Here is a 19,668-nt window from a genome sequence, read left to right on the forward strand (position 1 = left end):
AAAAAAAAGAATCCAATACCCTTTCTTCCAATTGAAACAAATGGTTTTTTGAGCAGGGCTTGAGGAGTTACTGAAAATCTGAAGCAACAGCACCAATTTAATATCTGGGTGTTGGGGCAATGCAAGGAGAATATTAAAAGAAGAAAAATATTTCAGGAGCAAGAAGAAAAGGCTTTGGGCTTGTAGGGGAAAATGGGAAACCAGTATGGGGCTAGTAAAATTCCTTCAACTCCAAATGAAAACATTAAAAGCAGTGAAAGTGTCCCCAGAATGGAATGTATGCCACATTTTTCCTTCTCCATCCCAAGAGCATAGTAAAGAGGACTTAAAGAATCTGGATGCTAGTCTGGGTTCTATTACCAATTTTCCGGTATGACTCTGGGAAAGCCATTTCATTACCCCTCCTGTAACATTGAGACGACCCTATCATTTCATAAATTTATCCTGACAAGTTTTAAAACATGAGTGTGCAAAACAAAAGATTTGATTTTTTTTAATAGAGAAGCCTTCCAAGTATATGGCATATGTAATCTATAGTTCCCCCAGGTGCTCTCAAAACTATTTATCACTTGCGGGGCTGAAGTGTAATTATGTGTGCTTACATTCCCATACTCCCGTTCCCAAAGATGCCTTACACAGAGTACTTTGAGTTGAATGAAAACATACTACAAATCCTATACTTACTAAAAAACAAGAGATAGAAGTCTCAAAAAGTTGTGTGGTTTGTCAAGGCTGCCTGGAGCATGACACTGTCAGAACCCAGGGCATTTAGAACTCTGGATTAGAAGTCTTAGGCCATCCTCTGTGGCTTACCAGCTGCATGAATGCCAAAGGTTCACTCACAACCTCTGCACCTCAGCTTTCTTCATTTGCAAGGTGGGGACGAAACTTCTCATAAAACACCTATGAAATGAAAACATGAGTGCTTTTCCTAAAGCTCTTTCTGTGAAGGGCATTTCAAATGTAGTTGAGTTTTAATGTTTACAGGTTTATCACAGTTAAGTATCTTGGCCACATAAAGCTGGTAGCTTTAAAATAACTGACCTGGGGCGGGGGGGGGGGGGGGTGGTGGCCCTCAGCGGTTTAGCACCGCCTTCAGCCCAAGGTGTGATCCTGGAGACCTGGGATGGAGTCCCACATTGGGCTCCCTGCTTGTGGCCTGCTGTATCCCTCTGCCTGTGTGTCTGCCTCTGTCTCTCATGAATAAATAAAATCTTAAAAACAAAAACAAAAAAACCCTGACCTACTAACTAAAGTGAAACTCAATAACCACTTTAGCTAGCAATTAGGACAACCTGAAACAGGCTTTCTAGTGAGTATGTTAGGAGCACATAGGTCATACCTCTACTTCAGGATAAGCATACAGGGTAAACTTCTAAGGCCTAAAAGGTCCGTGCTCCACCACAATGGAAGCTCAAGGACAGAGACTGGATCATGGCCATTCTCACCAATCCAGTGTCAAGCTTTAGTCAAGATTAAGAAAGGTACCTTAACACCTTTGTGAAATTGAACCAATCCACTTAACAAGCACATTTAGTTCTGGGCACCAAGCTGCAGAACTGCGAGGGATTCGAGGGGTTCGAGCCCATATCACCAGAGAATGAAGTCTAGCTAGGAATGCTAAGCCTCAAGAGAAACCTTGGGGTAGACAGATGGGATGGGAGAGAATTTAAGGTGTCCAGCCTTTTCCTTTTTTAAGTGCAGATGGAAGTTCTTCTACTTTAAAGAATACTCAAAGCTTTTTTTTTTTTTTTTAACTAAACCTTATTTCAGGAACCCATTTTATTATATCTAATAAAGGGTATGAAGGAAATGAGGACATGTATGAGCACAGTATCTACCTTGAGTGTTAAATATCAACCGACATTTCAGTAGGGTGGGTCAAGCTACACCTTCCCAAGTTAAACAAAGGTTTGGCCTTTCACCAGATCAGGTGCTGTACAGAGGAAGACTGAGCATTTTGGTCTGCTCAGCTTCCATACCAGAAGCACCAGTTATCAGGAAGAGTGGATGAGAGGCCATGTGGAATGGTTTCACAGAAAACTGAAAACTCATGAGTCTTATGTGTATACTGCAAAATGTGTATTGGAATCAGAGAGCAGGAAAACCTACTGTGCTAAAAATGCTTTGGTGCTTGAAACTAAAACCAGGATTCAAAATGGTAACCTGGTAAGGGGGGGGGGGGGGGGATGAAAACTACACATAGACAGAAAATCCCCAAAGCAGCATTTATTTACCCACTGAATTCCAAAACATTTAATTTAGAAGTCTGGCATTTCATAATCACCCATCTTGATTGACGTGGGCTGACACACATGGCGCTGTCAGGATACACAAGGACAATAGCCAAAGAGTTACAAAAAATAAATCCATGATTCTTAAACAATTGCAACCAAAAAAAAAAAAAAAAGTTACAGGTATCAAAACTTTAGATGCATTGCATTGAAAAAGAAGGTTTGTGCACATCATAATTTAAAGAGGCAAAACAAGGCGCTACTGAAACCTCACGTTAAACAGTTTCTTATAAAGTTGATGGAAAGGAGCAAGTGGTCTCTTTTTAATCAGCTTCCCTTAACAGTTTTCCATTAGCTGAAGAAAGAGGCGGGAGGGGTGAATTCATTTTTTGCATGCACAAGATGTACTGCTTAACAAAACACTATCAGCTTGTTTTAAATGGATCATTTATATATCAACTGTAGCCTATGTTGGCTAACTCTCCTTTCTAAACTTCCCCATTGCTTTTGCTTGGATTTCACATAGATAAACAGGCATAGTAGAATGCCTCATTCAGAACGCACTTGTCTGCACAATTCGGAAAAAGGGAGCCCCTGTGGGCTTAAAGCAACCATCAATCCAGCAATGCCCATGAAGATTTATCTGAAACTGCTTCCCAAAGGGCAGGAGAGCAGCTCTGAATAGCTGTGCTGCCAATACAGATAGGTTTAGCACTAGATATTTAGTGATTGTGGCAAGGAAGAATCAGTGATGATGGGGGGTGGTGGGTGAAGGGAAGGGCCCAAGACCCGAAGACTCTTCAGTTGCCTTCTCCTGCTTCTTCATCCTGCTGGTCGCTCGTCCAGAGGGTGAGGTTGTCTCGCAGCAACTGCATGATGAGCGTGGAGTCCTTATAGGAATCTTCGTTTAGTGTGTCCAGCTCAGCTATGGCATCATCGAAGGCTTGTTTGGCTAAGAGGCAGGCCTGCTCGGGCGCATTCTGGATCTCATAGTAGAACACGGAGAAATTGAGAGCCAGACCCAGCCGGATGGGGTGCGTTGGCTGCATGTGCTCTTTGCTGATTTCAAAGGCTTCTTTGTAGGCAGCCTCAGAAGCTTCGACCACACTGTTTTTCTTCTCCCCGGAAGCTACCTCTGCCAAGTAGCGGTAGTAATCGCCTTTCATTTTCAGGTAAAATACCTTGCTCTCATACTGGAAATCATTGCAGTTCTTGATGAGGAACTTGTCAAGCAGAGCCAGGACATCATTGCACACTGTTTCCAGCTCCTTCTCAATCTTCTCCCGGTAAGCTTTAACTTTCTCCAATTTCTTTTCGTTTCCATCAGCCATGGTTTTCTGCTCAATGCTGCTGATGACCCTCCAGGAAGATCGCCTGGCACCAACCACATTCTTGTAGGCCACAGAGAGGAGGTTTCGATCTTCATTGGAAAGAGGTTCATTGAGCTCTGTCACCTGCAAAATCCCCAAAAGATAAACACTAAGATTCAATTCCAAAAATCTTAGAAAGATGAGGTTCCTTTGAACCTCATCAGCAACCAGCACAGACAAGCTAGAGACAAACCAGTCAGACATAGATCCTGTCTGAAAGAAGACTGTAGTCTAAAAAGAAGAATAAATACTTGAAATAAAATATTCAGTGATAAGGGATTTGAGAAATTCATAATTCAGGTCTTTCAAGGTGTTGCCTTCATCTTGCAGAGGTTTGGGGATAAAGACAATTATGGAAAAATTGTGGTGGTACCTAGGGGGGGATGAAAAACCCCTGAGGTTCAGTTATTCTGCAAAAGGTATTATCAACAGTAAGATCGTACAATTCCTTTGCCAAATCATTAGTGACAGTAACGTGCCCCTAGCCGCTGCTCAAAGGAAGCAAAGTTCCTCAGCTATAAGCTCTACTTTGACCTACCTAACAGGAAACCCTGACTGGCCATCAAGGATGGAAGCACCGATTATGTTAAGGAGAAATGTTAATTTTTACAAGCTGTAACTTTCTTTAGGTAGTTCATGATGCCAACTCCAAGCAAGCCAGCTATGTATGTAGTACTAAGGGCGCTGGACTTTGTTGTGTTGTTGAATTGTGTCTCCCAATGTTACACTCAAGTACTAACCCTTGGACCTGTGAATGTGACCTTATTGGGGACAGGACCTCTACAGATGTAATCAAGTCAAGATGAGGTCATCCTGTATTAGGCTAGATCCTAAATCCAGTGACTGGTGCCCTTATAAGGAGTGTGAGATTTGGAGACACACAAACACAGGGAGAATGCCATGTAATGATGGAGGCAGAGATTGGAGTAATGTGTCTATCAGCCAAGAAACACCAAGGATTACCAAGAGCCACCAGAAGCTAAGAGAGAGGCAAAGGTTCTTCCCTAATGCCTTCAGGAGTACAGCCTGCTGACACCTTGATCTTGGACTTCTAACCTTCCCAAATGCAACAGCATAATTTGCTGTTTTAAGCCACCCAGCAGGAAGCCCCGGTGGCACAGTGGTTTAGCACCACCTGCAGTCCGGGGGTGTGATCCTGGGGACCCAGGATCGAGTCCCACATTGGGCTCCCTGCATGGAGCCTGCTTCACCCTCTGCCTGTGTCACTGCCTCTCTCTCTCTCTCTCTGAATAAATAAATAAATAAATCTTAAAAAAAAAAAAAAAAAGTAATAATAAGCTACCGAGCTTGTGGTACTTTTTTTGGCAGCCCAAGGAAACTAATACAGACCTAGAATCAGAAAAACCTGGGTCCGTGGTCCAGGAAAGCCACGAATTTTCTAAACTGGCCTCTATAAAGTAGGGGAATTCCTTAATTTATGACTTACCAGTAAAGGTCTTTAATTATCAGGAAAAAAAAAAAAGAAAACTCTTAGGAAACCATAAAACACTCAACAAAGAAAAAAGAAATTCCTGAAATTGAGGGACAGGGGGAAAAGCCAGGTTCAGGGGAGAAAGTTATTAACAGCATATTAAAACAGACATGCGGGGATCCCTGGGTGGCGCAGCGGTTTGGCGCCTGCCTTTGGCCCAGGGCGCGATCCTGGAGACCCGGGATCGAATCCCACATCAGGCTTCCGGTGCATGGAGCCTGCTTCTCCCTCCGCCTGTGTCTCTGCCTCTCTCTCTCTCTCTCTGTGACTATCATAAATAAATAAAAATTAAAAATAAAATAAAATAAAATAAAACAGACATGCTTGGGATCCCTGGGTGGCGCAGTGGTTTGGCGCCTGCCTTTGGCCCGGGGCGCAATCCTGGAGACCCAGGATCGAATCCCACGTCGGGCTCTCTGCATGGAGCCTGCTTCTCCCTCTGTCTGTGTCTCTGCCTCTCTGTCTCTCTCTATCATGAATAAATAAATAAAATCTTTAAAAAAAAAAAAAAAACCAGACATGCTTTAACATGGATTGAAAGACTGAGCAGTGGAGAATCAGAAATTCTAAAAAAGTTCAAAAAAATTAATTCAAGAGCATAAGCAACAAATATAATCATTGTGTGTAAAGGCCACATTCTTCATTGTCTACCAGCAACACCTTCCCCAATAAAAATACCAACTTCATCTTCTAATTTTCCTATTTCCCTGGCCCCAGCACCCCTACTCTTTTGCTGCAAATCCCCAGCCTGTATTGTCTTTCCTCCTCTGCCTACTCAATCAACCCAACCCCACTTTGTTCTTCAGGGTGGTCTTTGGCCACAGGCTGCTTCTGCCCATCCCCAGGAGGGCTGCCTACACACCAGGTTCCTCATTCCTCCTCACACAGATGTGAGTGGTCCCCTCACTTTTTCTAGGTTATCTGCCCCAGTCCTGGGTAATCTTCTAACCCCAAATCCACGCTCCCTTCAAATCCAGGTGAAGACCTGTAACCCTATTGGTTTTCTCCTCCAGTGAGTTTCTTCAAACACTCCCATTTGTTTACTGGGAATATAGACTTTATAGATACTTGTTAATTTGGTCTTTTAAGAAAGAACCCTTATCAATCAAAATTCCATCTTTGATCCTCTGACAAATCTCAGATTGTTGAATCCTCTCAAATGAGTCACTTTTTCCAAGACAATATTCAGTAAAACAGAAGGCAAGCACACAACTAAGAGTTTCTTAGATCCTGCAGTAAATGTATCTAAGGGCACTTGACATAAAAGTGCAAATGATATCCATAAGGAGTCACTAAGATTTCACCCTGTGGCTAATAAAGCTGCTTATTAGATTGTCACAAAGAAATATCAACATAACTCCCCAGAGTGTATCTTTAAAATTGAGTGTATATGTGAAATATCTTTACATATCACACAGGGTGTTTGTACAATGGACAGTATCATTACTAAAACAAAAGCAAAAACAAAAACAAAACAAAGGGATCCCTGGGTGGCGCAGTGGTTTGGCCCCTGCCTTTGGCCCGGGGTGCGATCCTGGAGACCCGGGATCGAATCCCATGTCGGGCTCCCAGTGCATGGAGCCTGCTTCTCCCTCTGCCTATGTCTCAGCCTCTCTCTCTCTCTCTCTCTCTCTCTGTGTGTGTGACTATCATAAATAAATAAATAAATTTTTAAAAAAAATTAAAAAAAACAAAACAAAACTAAGAAAGCTGTGGGGTTTGGCCTGAACTAGCTATATGACGCTGTCTGGGGATCAGAAGTAACCTAAGGGCCAATGGCCTAAATGACTTCCAAGGACCTCTTCAGTCCTAATATTCTAGGATTCCATTTTTCCTGAGCAAAATAAAAAGGTGTGGGAAGGCATGAGGTTGTTATCAATGTAAATGAAATTTAGTTGTATCTGTGTTTCAAGAATTCATGCAGCCCTTGTGCATCAGGAATAAACTACCCAAAAAGGCTACTGGGCAATATGTATGACACCTTCACAAGAAAAGTAATTTACTAGGAATATTAGTGTTTATGTAACAATCATCTGGGTTCCTGCCAGTCTGAATGAATCACTATCAGCATCAGCTGAGTGTGACTAACAGCTAAGCAAGCATTGTTCTTAGAACCCAGCCAGGGCCTAACTAGGAAAAAACTGGATACGTTTAAATAGTATTTTTAATACTCTTGGGTTACAACTCAGTTAAGAAAGGGAAACTTATGGGAGGAAGATCATTACTTGACTGGATAACTAAAGGAAACTGAGCTTTCCCGAGATTGGAAAAGTATAGACTGAGGCGAAATCAGATGGCCTATTAAAACAAACAAGATTTGCAGCCAGTCTTGATTGGTGATACCTAGGACGAATAACCTTTATAAGTATTAGTCAGCATCAGTTCCCAATATTTCCAATTCCATACTGGAGGTAGGAAAGCGAAGGGAAAGTCTGGTCACACACTAAGAGCAGCAGACACTGGGAGGCAATGTAGTGCAATGGAAAGGAAACAAAAACCACTAGTCCCAACCACACGGATACTAAAGCAGCTGGATGGTCATCTGCATGCGGTAGTCTACGGAGGTGATTTAGTGCAGCTTTACAATTTCAAGTTTCCAAATGGTTTCTAACTGGGAACATGAAGCAAAAACAAGACAGAATTTTCGAGACAGACCTGCCCAATGGTTCTCAATCTGCTCTCTACTCCAACCAGTTTCAACACACCCTCATTTCTGCCACACATTAGCTACCCTCAGGGCAGCCATTCCAGACACTAAGTCTTCATGTGGCTGCACCACTCTTAACAGGCTTCTCACCTCTGTTCACAGCCTTTCTGCCTTCCTGTTTGCCTGCCCACCTCCCACCCCACTTAATCCCACTTACACTCTCTGAAAACCTTAAGTCACCAGACCATTCCCCATTTAAAAAGGCCCATCTCTCCACTTCCTTTAAGGATTGGACTCCAGAAAAAAAAAAAAAAAAAAAAGGATTGGACTCCAGGCCAGGCCAGCCATCTGACTGATGTCCATACCATACTGCTGCCTTTGGCTGCACCAGCTCCCAGCGGGGTGGGGGGGGGGCACTCATTTCACCCCATTGCCTCTGCTCTGAGACTACACAGCGGTACTAAAAGTTACAAATAACCTGATAGGCTACTAACTCATCTATCTTCCTATGACACCATTCGCTTACTCAAAAATCCCTAAGGGCCTCCTCCCACTAACTCACCAGGCAATAAACTATGTGTTTGTGAGTAAAAATAGATCCACTGCCAAAAATAGCACAGGGACTATTTGGGAAACTTAAAGTTCTTAATCTGGGAAACATTCAACTTCAAAAGTAATACTGAGCAAACAAAAAATGCCACCCCTGGACTGCCAGGCCGCATCACTAAAGTCAGGGTAAATGTTACTTCTGAAGGGCACTCCCATCCTTTATAGCCCATCTTTTATACTTTTACCCACACCCACTTGCTACCAACAAGCCTGCTTTTGATATAAGAGTTTACAATGGGAGAAAATAATTCTCAGGAACAATAAGGTAAACATATTCACAGCATAAAATCTTCAAGCTTCTTTGGCAGAGCCCTGTTATGTATTAAAAAAAAGGGGGGGGGGAACATGAGGCAGGGGATGAAAGCTTTTTTGGCAGACTCTTCCCAATTTACTACCTTCAAAGTGAAGACTGCCTAGTCCCAGGCTGGTAAAGTACCCATCTGTCACCACTTGCCCAGGCCTGGAAAGACTGCTCCCTGTCCTCACCAGGGTGAGGGTGCAGTTCTAGAAAGCCAAAGAGAAGCTACACTTCAAGCTTAGAGCAGTTGAGTTCAGGTAGTTAATATCCACTCAAAGCTTAACATTAGTCAAAAGCGCCACCTTTGTATCATGGAGAGACTGCCTTTTCTTCCTCTTGACAAAACTGAACATTTTTGTAGGAATTGGCAAGGATTAAATACAAGCCATCTGAATGGCATTACTGCATGCTACCGTCCCTGGAGGCAGCAGCACCGAAAGCTTCAGAAGCTATGCCAGGTTCCGATGGCAGGGAAGTGCCACCGCCCCCGACCCCGAGGGAAAAGCCACTGCAGCCAGGAGCAAAAAGAGCACCCGGGTGGTGGGGTAGAAGACAGGTGGCTCCAACCTGGATACTGGGAGGAATTTTACCAATAATCCAGCTAATGAAATGTTAGGACTCATCAGCTTATAAAATGTACTTTAAAAAAAATTTTTGGAGAAACTGGTGCCAAGCAATTTCTTAAAATACCCCAAGTACAACTTAACATAGTTCTGCACTTCTTAATTCATAGCAAGAATTCAAATTCAATTAATACTTTGCTTCTTAAGCTTAAAAAAAAAAAAAAAAAAAAAAAGACAACTCCTGTTCTTCAGGAGAACAAGCAAATCCCATGTGTTAGACTGCCTTTTACACTCCCCTGCTATAGCTAAGAATCACAGTGGTAGATTCTGTTTGAAGTCAAACCTGGCAAAAATGACTTCTGATAGATGAAATTACTTGTTCACTAAGCCCACCTGTGTAAAGGGCCTGCAAGGTTAAAGTGAGAATTCTAAATTAAAGAGTTCAAATCTTGGTTTTACAACCTGACATCGAGAAAATTAACCTCTTTAAATCTCATTTGTAAAACGAAGTTAACTATCCCGAGTTAGCCCATCCAGAGTTATGAAAATTAAGTGAGAATGTACACATGGAGTAACACCAACCATTTACTGAATGTCTATTCGGTAAAATGATTAAGTTCCATAAACTCGATGAAACACATTTGGGGTGTCTCCTCCCAAACCACTTCTGAAAATGTGACACTGCATCTACCACTAATATGAAATTCCAGGCAAGGCTCTGAACTATTCACCATCTGAAGTCCTTTTAATGCAGGCTACTGCAAGAATCCAGAACCTTCTTTTCTTCCTCAGCCAGTATATGGCAAAGCAATACTTACATTACAAATGACCACTTGGTGGGAAATAGTACTCCCTAGTTTATACGTATTTCTAACTACAGCACTGATGTGGCTTTAAGATTTCACACTAACCACAATTTTGGTACACCTCAAAATCATCCTTAGTTTTAATATCTGCAACACGGGTTATGTCTCACCCTGAGCAACTCAGCCGAGCTCTCCTTTTATACACCACCTGCTCATTCCCCCACCTCCCATAAACTCACAGCTGTTGGAATAAGAGTTTTTTGCCACTGGTTAGGCCAAGTGCCTCTTCCTCTCAGGCTGTTTCTTTAAGCTGCAGCTTTGTTCCTGCACTCAAAATTTCTATAGATAATTCTTCAAGCCTTCAGATGTGTTTCTCTGTCCTTTGCCAACTTTTGTAATCAACTGTGTATCAATGTTAAAATACACCATGCTTTCCTAACTAATTCTGATGTTTTATAAACTCAAAATTACAATCTATATAAAATAGATGACTTAAGGCAATAAGAGATGTGAATGAATTATGTCTACCCACGAGTATTCATTCACCAGTAATCTGGTTATTTACACTCTTTCCTTAAATCACTTAATCTAATGCACAGACACTTTCATCCCCCTTTACAGGTTTATTCCAGTTTATTTCACTTTCTCACAAGATGGTATAGTATCCGTTTTTCAGAGGTTACGATTTGGGTAAGGTCGTTCCAAGCCCAGCCTAGAGAGCACCTAAGTTCTTACAATCTTTCACAATGCTTCTTCCCACTATTACACTCTTTGTAAGCTGCTAGGTATGAGATGAAGAGATCCTGAAGACCCTCCTTTACTTCACTTCAGAAGCATTTCTTGCCTCTTCAAAGGATGGGGTAAGGCAGGGAACTTCGGTTCTCAAGTGACTTGAGGCAACACCATTGTTTCCAATACGCATGATTTTTCTTAAAGCTTACCGACACCATCCTCCAGGTGATGCTGATACGAACATCAATGATTACAGGCAGGCATTATTATTAGATGACCATTTAAATTATAAAGAGAACAGAAAACAAATTAGAAGAATAAAGACAGAAAAATGACTCGATAGTAACCCCAACATTACTAGTTTTACCCTGCAAAGGACTGGAAGCCAAGAGATGTTAAGTTTCGAGGTTACAGAGTGGTGACATCAGAACATCTCCTCACTCGGGCGTGCTGCTCCATCTACCCTAGAGCAGTCTACTTACCTTCCCTTCCACCACCCTGAAGAAAGCCCACATAAACCCAAAGGGTTACTGGAGTTTCCCTTTTTCCAAAGCTCTACTTTAAGCCTACTATATTAATAAAATGGGGACTGAGTCTCCCCAAGAACATTAAGAATGTATAAATATCAACTTAATAGGTAAAGCCTAAGAAACGGTCTTCCACTAAAGCTTGTAAAGTCCTTTCCAATGAATATTTTCCATTAATTTAGATGACAAAATAATTTCTGACTTTTTAAAAGGAATTACATTGAGGGAATGATTGATCACAATTTTCAGATGACATCATTGGAGCTTGGATTGATTTTTCAATGCTGGATGGCTTATCCAACCCATCAATCATTTCAGATAGATATTACAGATTCTCCACACACAGAAGGGTCTATTAGTTTGCAAAATACTACCTTTGGGCCTCAGGGAAAATCTGTGAACCTATATTTCTAGCTACAGGATAGCATGATTCAAGCCTGCTTATGAAGACCAGAAAGCCAATTTTTTTTTCTCTCTAAACTGTATTTTATTCTAGTTACATCTCTCAATCCTTTCCCTACTTCCCATTTCAAGGTGCCTCAGGTTTCCCAGAGCTCCAGAATGTTCTTCCTAGACACTCAACTCACCTTTATTTAAGCTCCATTCACTGGGTGAACAAGGGCCTCACTAAAACGTCTAGAGAGGCCTCAGCCTACACAATCCTATTACCACTTTGTTACTGGGGAAAAAGACACTCATTCGAGTGTGGCTTGCTGTGTGAACGGAAGTGGCTCTTATCCCAAAGGAAATTAAGCTCAGAACCTTCAGAGAAAATACATTTACAGTTGTTTCTGTAAAATTTGCAAAATTAATATATTTTTACATTTACGTCCTTAAAGAAGGTCCCCTGAATTATAAAGACTTCATTCAGATCCCAGATCTAGACTGTCCCTGGTTTAGACTATCTAACCCGTGACACCATGCCAGTGCTCGAATCAGGATCACCAATGAATCAACAAATGAGTGGCAGTAGTGGTTTCCAAACACACCTAGTGCAATGTGTAACAAGGACACCACAGGAAAGATACCTCTTCAAGTGTCTTCCTTAGCGGGTTAATCCTAAATACCGACCTCCTCAACGTATTTCAAATGATATTAATATCAAAAGCCTTAAAAGCAGCTTTTGAAAAAGCAGCTTTTCAAAAGATTCTGAAATTTTAGCAAGCCTCTCAATTTGTAGATGAATGAGAAATGTCACAAGGCCAGCAAGAGGACAAACGAGCCTTAAATCGGGTAAGTGTCAAGCTTCAGCCTGCTAAAGATGGCCATAAGCGCTGGTTAGGGTGTAGATTTCGGAGTCCTACCCCTAGAGTTGCAGAATCTTTAGGTCTAAGGTGGGGCCCAGGCGGATCCTCCCAGGTCTCCGGAGGATGATGTACACTGGTTGAACACAGCAGGTTGGTGGCCGTCAGTTGTAGCTCTACCACTGTGTGACCTTGACGCGGAGAAGTAATGTTCATTTAGAGAAAACGTAAAATAAAGTTAGAAGACAGAGGGGCAGTAAGAGGATAACGGGGACTCATCTATGCAGGTGCCTGATCACGGTATGTGCTAGGGTGTGGCTGGGCACGACTCCTTCGCCGGAAATCAAGCTGCAGAATCAATCTAGGGAGGGGGGAGAGGGGAGGGGGGAGGCGGGTGGGTCTCGGGAATGCAAAGGCACACAGACAGCCCTGTCTTGCCAAGAAGTCACGTCCCATTTGATCTCCGGACAGATGCCCGCTGCCTCGAAAACCTGGGAGTGGGGTCCCACCCCCGCCGCGCTCCTGCGCCCTCCGCCCTCGCGCTGGCGTCCACGTCTAGACTGCAGGGGGGTGGGGGTGGGGGTGGGGGTTGGGGTGGGGGTGGGGGTCTTCGCACACAAAGCCGGACCCAGGCGTGGGAAGACGGAACGCGAACGCAGCCGGCGGGCGGAGCGTATTACGGATCGGAATCTCACGGACTCGAGGTCGTGGCAGGCGGGGAGCCGCTCACTGGGTGATTCCGTATTGCAAGTTGGGGTTACGGAGGCAGGCGAAAGGGAGGGGAGCCCCGGCCCGGGCGGAACGGTCTAGGACGAGGAAGGCGGGCACCCCTCCCCCTCCCCGCGGCGACCCCCGCCCGCCAGGGGCCACTGTGGCCCAACCGTCCCCGAGGGGCTGTGTCCCCCCCGCCCCGCCCCGCCCCGACCCCACCCCGGCCCGGCCCGGCCGCAGGAAATGGCGGGGCGGGGCGGGGCGGCGCGGGAAGCGCGCGCGGGCTCCGGGCGGGCGGCCGCGCCCAGCGAGGTCGCGGGATCGCCCCGGGCCCGGAGGGAGCTGCCGCCCAGCCGCCCGTCCCTCCCCTACGCCGCCCGGCCCGGCGCGCTCACCGCCTTCATGGCGGAGGCCATGTCGTCGTAGCGCTCCGCCTGCTCGGCCAGCCGCGCCCGCTGCAGCAGCTGCTCTCGGTCGCCCATGTCGCTCGTGGCTCGGCCTCGCCTCGCGCCCGCACCGCTCGCCCGCTCGCCCGCTCGCCGGTCCGTGCGTCCGCTCCCGGGTCGCCGCGGAGGCCGCCGCCGCGCACGCGCACTGGCTCGCCGGCCGGCCGAGGCTGCAGGCTGCAGGCAGCGCCGCCGCTCGCGCCCTCTCGCTGGCTCGCCCCGCACGCTGTGGCTCGCGCCGCCGCCGCCGCCGAGGGAGGACAGGCGGCCGCGCGGGGGGGGATGGGAGGGCGGAGGACGCCTGCGCAGTGGGAGCCGCCGGGCCGGGCGGCGGGGAGCGGCGGGAGTGGGAGGGGGGAAGGGCGGGCCGGCCCTAACGGTCTATTTCAAGGTGACGTCACCTACTATAAATAGCCGCCGCCGCCGCCGCCGCCGCCGCCGCCCCGCCCGGGAGCTGCGCAGGCGCTCTGCGAGTGCTGCATTTTACCGCCGCAGAGGTGGAGGTGGGAGAAGGAGTGGGGTGGGGACTGCGGCGCCCGGGCCCGGGCCCGGGAGGGGGCGCGGTGACGGTGGCTGCGCAGGCAGCTCAGTGTCACGGCCCCTCCTTGCGGGGCGTCTCTGAGGCCAGGTGGGAGGTCTGCCTTGAGGAGGACCCGAAAAAGCAAATAACCGTACGGTTTGAGAAGCCAGGGGGCCGCGCGCCCCAGGGGGCGCCGCCTTGCAGGCCGAGATCCCAGGCTGGCCGGGGCGCTCCGTGGGGACGCGCCCTGCACTGGGAGCATCTGTGCCGCCCCGGGCTCCGTCGGGCCTGGACTCTGCGGACCGCACCCCGCCCGCCTCTCACACCCACCGGGCTGCGCACTGGGCCTCCACCAGAGGAGGGACGGGGAGGGGGGCGCTGGCTGGGAGGAGTAATGTCCACGACCTACCTACCCAGCCCAGTGCTAGGCCCGTATGGGCATAAACATAATCCTCCCAACCCACACCCCTCAGGTGGACACAGCTGGTCTCCCCGTTTTCAAGCCAGATTAGTGACTTGCTCAAGGTTAAAACAGCCTGTAAGTGGTGAAGCCAGGATCTGAGTTCAAACCCAGTCTGAACTTCCCTCTGGCAAAGAGGGGGTTGGATGGGCTGACTGGTCTCTAAACCCTCCCAGTTGTGGCTTTTTTTTTTTTTTTTTTTTTTTGAGATTTTATTTTTATTCGTGAGAGACACAGAGGCAGAGACATAGAGGAGAAGCAGGCTCCCTGCAGGGAGCTCCATGCGGAACTCAGTCCTGGAACCTCAGGATTTCGCCCCTTCGCCCAAAGGCAAGGCTCAACCACCGAGCCACCCAGGCGTCCCAGTTGTGGCATTCTTTGCTGAGGGCCACTCATGCCAGGCCCCGAGGCTGGGCCTCGGACAAACTAGGACAATCTCAATGACTGAAACATAGCCTCACTCAAGTACAACATCCCAAGGGTAGCACAGGAGAAGGGACCTTAGTCTCTTTGAGAATTTTATTGCGTGCTCAGCACTGGGGGAAGGAGTAGCTACAGAATAAGGATACATCCTCTTGTCTCATAAGCTATATCTAAATAGGTAAGTGCAGGTAAGCTGAACCTTGTGGGAGATGAGAGGGAAAAGGTATAAGGGAGTGGGGTCCAGCACAGGCAAAGGCTTGGCAGTGAGGACAGAAAATCTGAGAGGTGGGCAGTGGGAAATGAGGTTGGGCAAAATGAAATAATGGAGTGTTTTAAGTGCCAGTCTGAAGATTTGACTCATTATCCCTGGATCCCTGGGAACCAGAAGAGGTGTGGAAGTCGTATTTTGAGCCAAGAATCTTGCTCTGAAGAGTAAGATGCATTTGCAGGGAGAAGACAGGAACTGGACCTTAGTTTTACTATCTAGCAATTAAACCTGAAAGACTGTTAAATGCACCGTAGAAGAGAAATCCTAAAATGTCCAAGGTGCCAGGACATTTAGAGTCACTGTCATCTGACCGTTTATCCCATGAGAAACTGAGGCAGGAAACTAGGGGCAGAAGAGGTGAACCTCAGTTTGCACAGTGAGTTAGAGCTGGGGTCCCCACACTAGGTCTCCTGCCTCTGAGCCACCTTCTCCTCACTGTGATGCTAAAATGAGGACCTCAGTACCCATGAAACAGGATTTGAGTGTGCATCTGGGAGAAGGTTCCCACTGCAGGTTGCACCGTGCTTTTTTTTTGTTTTTTTTGAGATTTTATCTATTTATGAGAGACACAGAGAGAGGGGCAGAGACATAGGCAGAGAGAGAAGCAGGCCCCTCACAGGGAGCCCGACGTGGGACACGATCCCTGGACTGGGATCGTGAGCCAAAGGCAGATGCTCAACCACTGAGCCACCCAGGGATCCCTCACCGTGCTTTAAAGAGTCACCTTTGCTAACTACAAATGGAATTGAGGTTAACAAACTAGGCTGATCTTTCCCCTGGTGGATATCTTTAAAGAACATGATAAATGATAATTAATTGTCCACCCCACCCTCCATGAAAATGGGGTTCCAGTGAGAGGTGGGAGGAGGGTCAGTGCTGACGGGAGGATTTTGGTGGTTCATTCCAGCTCTTAGAGAGGTTACAGCCCTTCTAGCTTTTCTGGTCATGTTGGGCTCAGATTGATTTCAAAACAGTGAAAATTAGGTAGACTAGGGCATTCTAATTCTGTCAAATGGGGGACGCTTTGGTTCTCCCATGAAGCTTTTCTTTCCTTTTTACCAAAGTTCGCTGTCTCCACTTCCTCACCTCCCACCATCCCTCAAGCTCAGTATATATTCTGGGTCTGTTTCTACTCTATTACCTCTCACTGTGGCCACCAGTGGCCTCCTATTGTCACTCCAAGGTCATTTCATAGTTCTAACCTTCATGGCCCCTTTGAATACACTGGGCACAACTGCTCCCCCTTCCTAGACAGGCTCTCCTCCAAGCTTTCATGACCCTGTATTCTTCTGGGTTCCCTATGCTGCTCTGTTGTTCCTCTTCTCTGGTCTCCTATGTGGGCTTGTATTCTCAGCCTGCCCTAAAATACTGGGGTTCTGCAGGGCTCTGCCCCAGGCCCTCTGCTTTTCTTACCCCATCCCATCCTGGGTGACTTCATCCACGCCCACTCTTGAAAGAACATATGCCATATTCTGGGCAAGGAGCTTTGCAGAAATGGGTATATTTTTTTCCCTCAAGATTCCCCTGTAAGGTAGGTACAGATTCCCCTGTATGGTAGGTACAGTTTCCATTCCCATCTTACAGATGAGTAAACTGGTTTAAAAATGTTCCATGATTTGAGTAGTCATATAACTGCTCTGTGATTTTTATTCATTTTTATTTATTTATGATCGTCACACACACACAGAGAGAGAGAGAGAGAGGCAGAGACACAGGCAGAGGGAGAAGCAGGCTCCATGCACCGGGAGCCTGACGTGGGACTCTATCCGGGTCTCCAGGATCACGCCTTGGGCCAAAGGCAGGCGCCAAACTGCTGCGCCACCCAGGGATCCCTGCTCTGTGATTTTAGTTGAGAAGTGGCCCAATGGTTTAACGCCACCTTCGGCCCAGGACGTGATCCTGGGGACCCGGGATTGAGTCCCATGTCGGGCTCCCTGCATGGAGCCTGCCTCTCCCTCTGCCTGTGTCTCTGCCTCTCTCTCTGTCTCTCATGAATAAATAAATAAAATTAAAAAAAAAAAAAGGACTCAAGGTGTGACTCCCTTTCAGGGTCCTTCAGATTGTAAAAAGTACCCACAAGCCCCCCTACCTGTAGGCTCTGACCAGCACCCATCTTCATCCTCTGGAAAGGGCTGCCAACTCCTGAAAGCCTCTCATAAATAAAGCTCAGGACAGCTGCCTTGGACGGGACATCAACTCCCAGGGCTCTAAGTCCCATCAGTAAACATGGCCTTTGAACAGCTCCAGAGAGCCCCCAAACCAGGTCAAGGAGACTAATGCTTAAGGCCAAACACACTGTGTTGCCCAGAGCTCAGAGCAAATCCTCAGTGCAGCGGCCAGGTCTGCTGCATCTTCATCTGGTACAGGGTCTCGCTCAGGGAACAGAGCAAACTGCCCCTGGCTACCCAAGGACATGTGAGTGGTGTGCATGTTGGGGAAGAAGGATCTGAACTTTGTTTCAAATTCTACTCTGCCAGTTACCAGCTGAGTACCTTTGGACAAGTACCTAAAACAGGATTAACGATACCTATTTCTTTGGGTCGGAGATCAGCAAGAGCACCTATGTTCCTTACCTGCACTGTGGCAGCACACGGGAGGCACCAGCCATCATGACCATAGAACAGATGATTCCTTGCTGCATCCCACCCTGAGCAAGGGCTGATGACTGCTCCTCCTGCAGGACTGGATTTCCAAAGCAATGCCAGAACCCTCGCCAGAGCTGAGTGAATAGGTGACCCAGAAAAGGCACGTCCTGCTTTTTTGTTTTTTTTTTTCCCTCGGGTACTCTGGGACATTCTGAGCTCCCTGAGAAGTCTGGACACCAAGGGACATACTACAAAGGAGACCTAGGTACTGCTCTGGAAAGATGGCTTTCACACTGTCGGCATGGTTACCATCTTGAGCAGTATGTGCTGCCTGCCCACAGATTCATGTCACGCAGATAGGATTTTAGGGGTTTTTTTTCCCCCAAATGCAGACCTCTTGCTGCCCAGGCAGTCTTGCCAACCCCAAACAATGGTACCACCACCACCAGCATGAGCAGTAGCTGGTCAAGGGTCAACAGTTTTCCACTCATATTAACTATCTCACCAAATCCTTATAACTCTTGGAAGGAGGTCGTTATCCTCATTATATGGATGAGGAAAATGAGACCTAGAAAGGTTGCCCACAGCCTCCCACCCATGCCCACATTCTGTCATTTGTTATGGCCCCAGTGTCCTTTTGCTGATCCCAAATTGCATCCTATCCCTTCCCACCCACTGCTCTGAGACCAGCCAGAGCCCACAGATTTCAGGACCATCCAGAGCCTCCACTATTCTGTCAAAGCCCACTTCAGGAGCAGATCAGCTCCCAGACGCAGCTTTTGGTATTATGAAGTGTGAAAATGTCCTGGTAGCGACAATCTGTGAGCCAGTGGAGAGCTCAGAGCCCGTTCTCAGCACCCACCCCCCCACAAGCTGGTTCAGAGGAGTTCAGCTCTGAGGGAAGAAGGCAAAGCTGTCCCCCAAGGGACCACAGTTAGAATAAGGGCAAAAAGGGGCTTTTAACTTCAGTTCTGCAGATGGTCAAGGAGCTTGTGTTTCTTAGCCAGAATTTTCTAGATCCTTTGGCTGCAACCATCTGGGTAATTGCCTCAAGCTTCTGTGTGATTCCCACTTGAGGTGGAACCAGGTGAGCTGCGTGGCATGAGAGTGCTGTAACTTCTGCTCTCTGAGCCTTGGATTTCTTGTCTGCAAAATGGGAGGCTACGCTGATGGATGGTAGGATATTTCACCGGTGGCGGTTGCCTCTTGAGTATGGCAACTCAAGAGGATGAAACAGGGAGGCTTCAAAGGACCAGTGTTTGGACCCCATCAAAACGTGGAGTGGAGGAGGGCAACAGGGACCTACTCCATAGCAAGTAGCAGGCTGAGGGGCAGCAGTGTCCCAGTGCATGCCCATTTAGTGAGGTTAGGTCAGTATTGTGGTTCCGATTTTACAGACGAGGAAACCGAGGCCCAAGGAGGTTAAGTGTCTTGCACAACTGCAACACAGACAGCAGGGGGCAGGAGCCAGCGTCCAGACCCATTCCACCCTCACCATTCTTTCCACTGCTGCCCCTGAACACCTAAGAACCTTTTGGTTGTTGAGCTGTGAGCATAACCACCCGCCACTGCTACTTAAGCCACACCCTGGGAAGTAAGGGAAAGGATCGTGGCGTTTCCACCAAGGTTTCTGCTAGGCAACTGTGCTAAAAACCGTCTTTTCCTACCTAGTATGTTTGTAGGAGGTGAGCAGATTGCTACAGACCTCTGTCTTCTTCCAGACAAGAATGGTG

At 47.0% G+C, this 19,668-nt stretch overlaps 1 protein-coding gene across 1 annotated transcript; it reads right to left on the reverse strand.

The window, feature by feature from the left end:
- Nucleotides 1-2,214: 2,214 nt before the first annotated feature.
- On the reverse strand, nucleotides 2,215-13,846 carry YWHAH (tyrosine 3-monooxygenase/tryptophan 5-monooxygenase activation protein eta). The gene is made up of 2 exons (XM_041729244.1): nucleotides 13,629-13,846; nucleotides 2,215-3,688 (listed from the first exon to the last, which is right to left on the reverse strand). Exons 1-2 carry the CDS (start codon nucleotides 13,713-13,715, stop codon nucleotides 3,035-3,037), a joined length of 741 nt encoding a protein of 246 aa, XP_041585178.1. The 5' UTR covers nucleotides 13,716-13,846; the 3' UTR covers nucleotides 2,215-3,034.
- Nucleotides 13,847-19,668: the final 5,822 nt, after the last annotated feature.

The sequence above is a fragment of the Vulpes lagopus genome, chromosome 14, assembly GCF_018345385.1.
Source record: "Vulpes lagopus strain Blue_001 chromosome 14, ASM1834538v1, whole genome shotgun sequence".
NCBI classification, from domain to species: Eukaryota; Metazoa; Chordata; class Mammalia; order Carnivora; family Canidae; genus Vulpes; species Vulpes lagopus.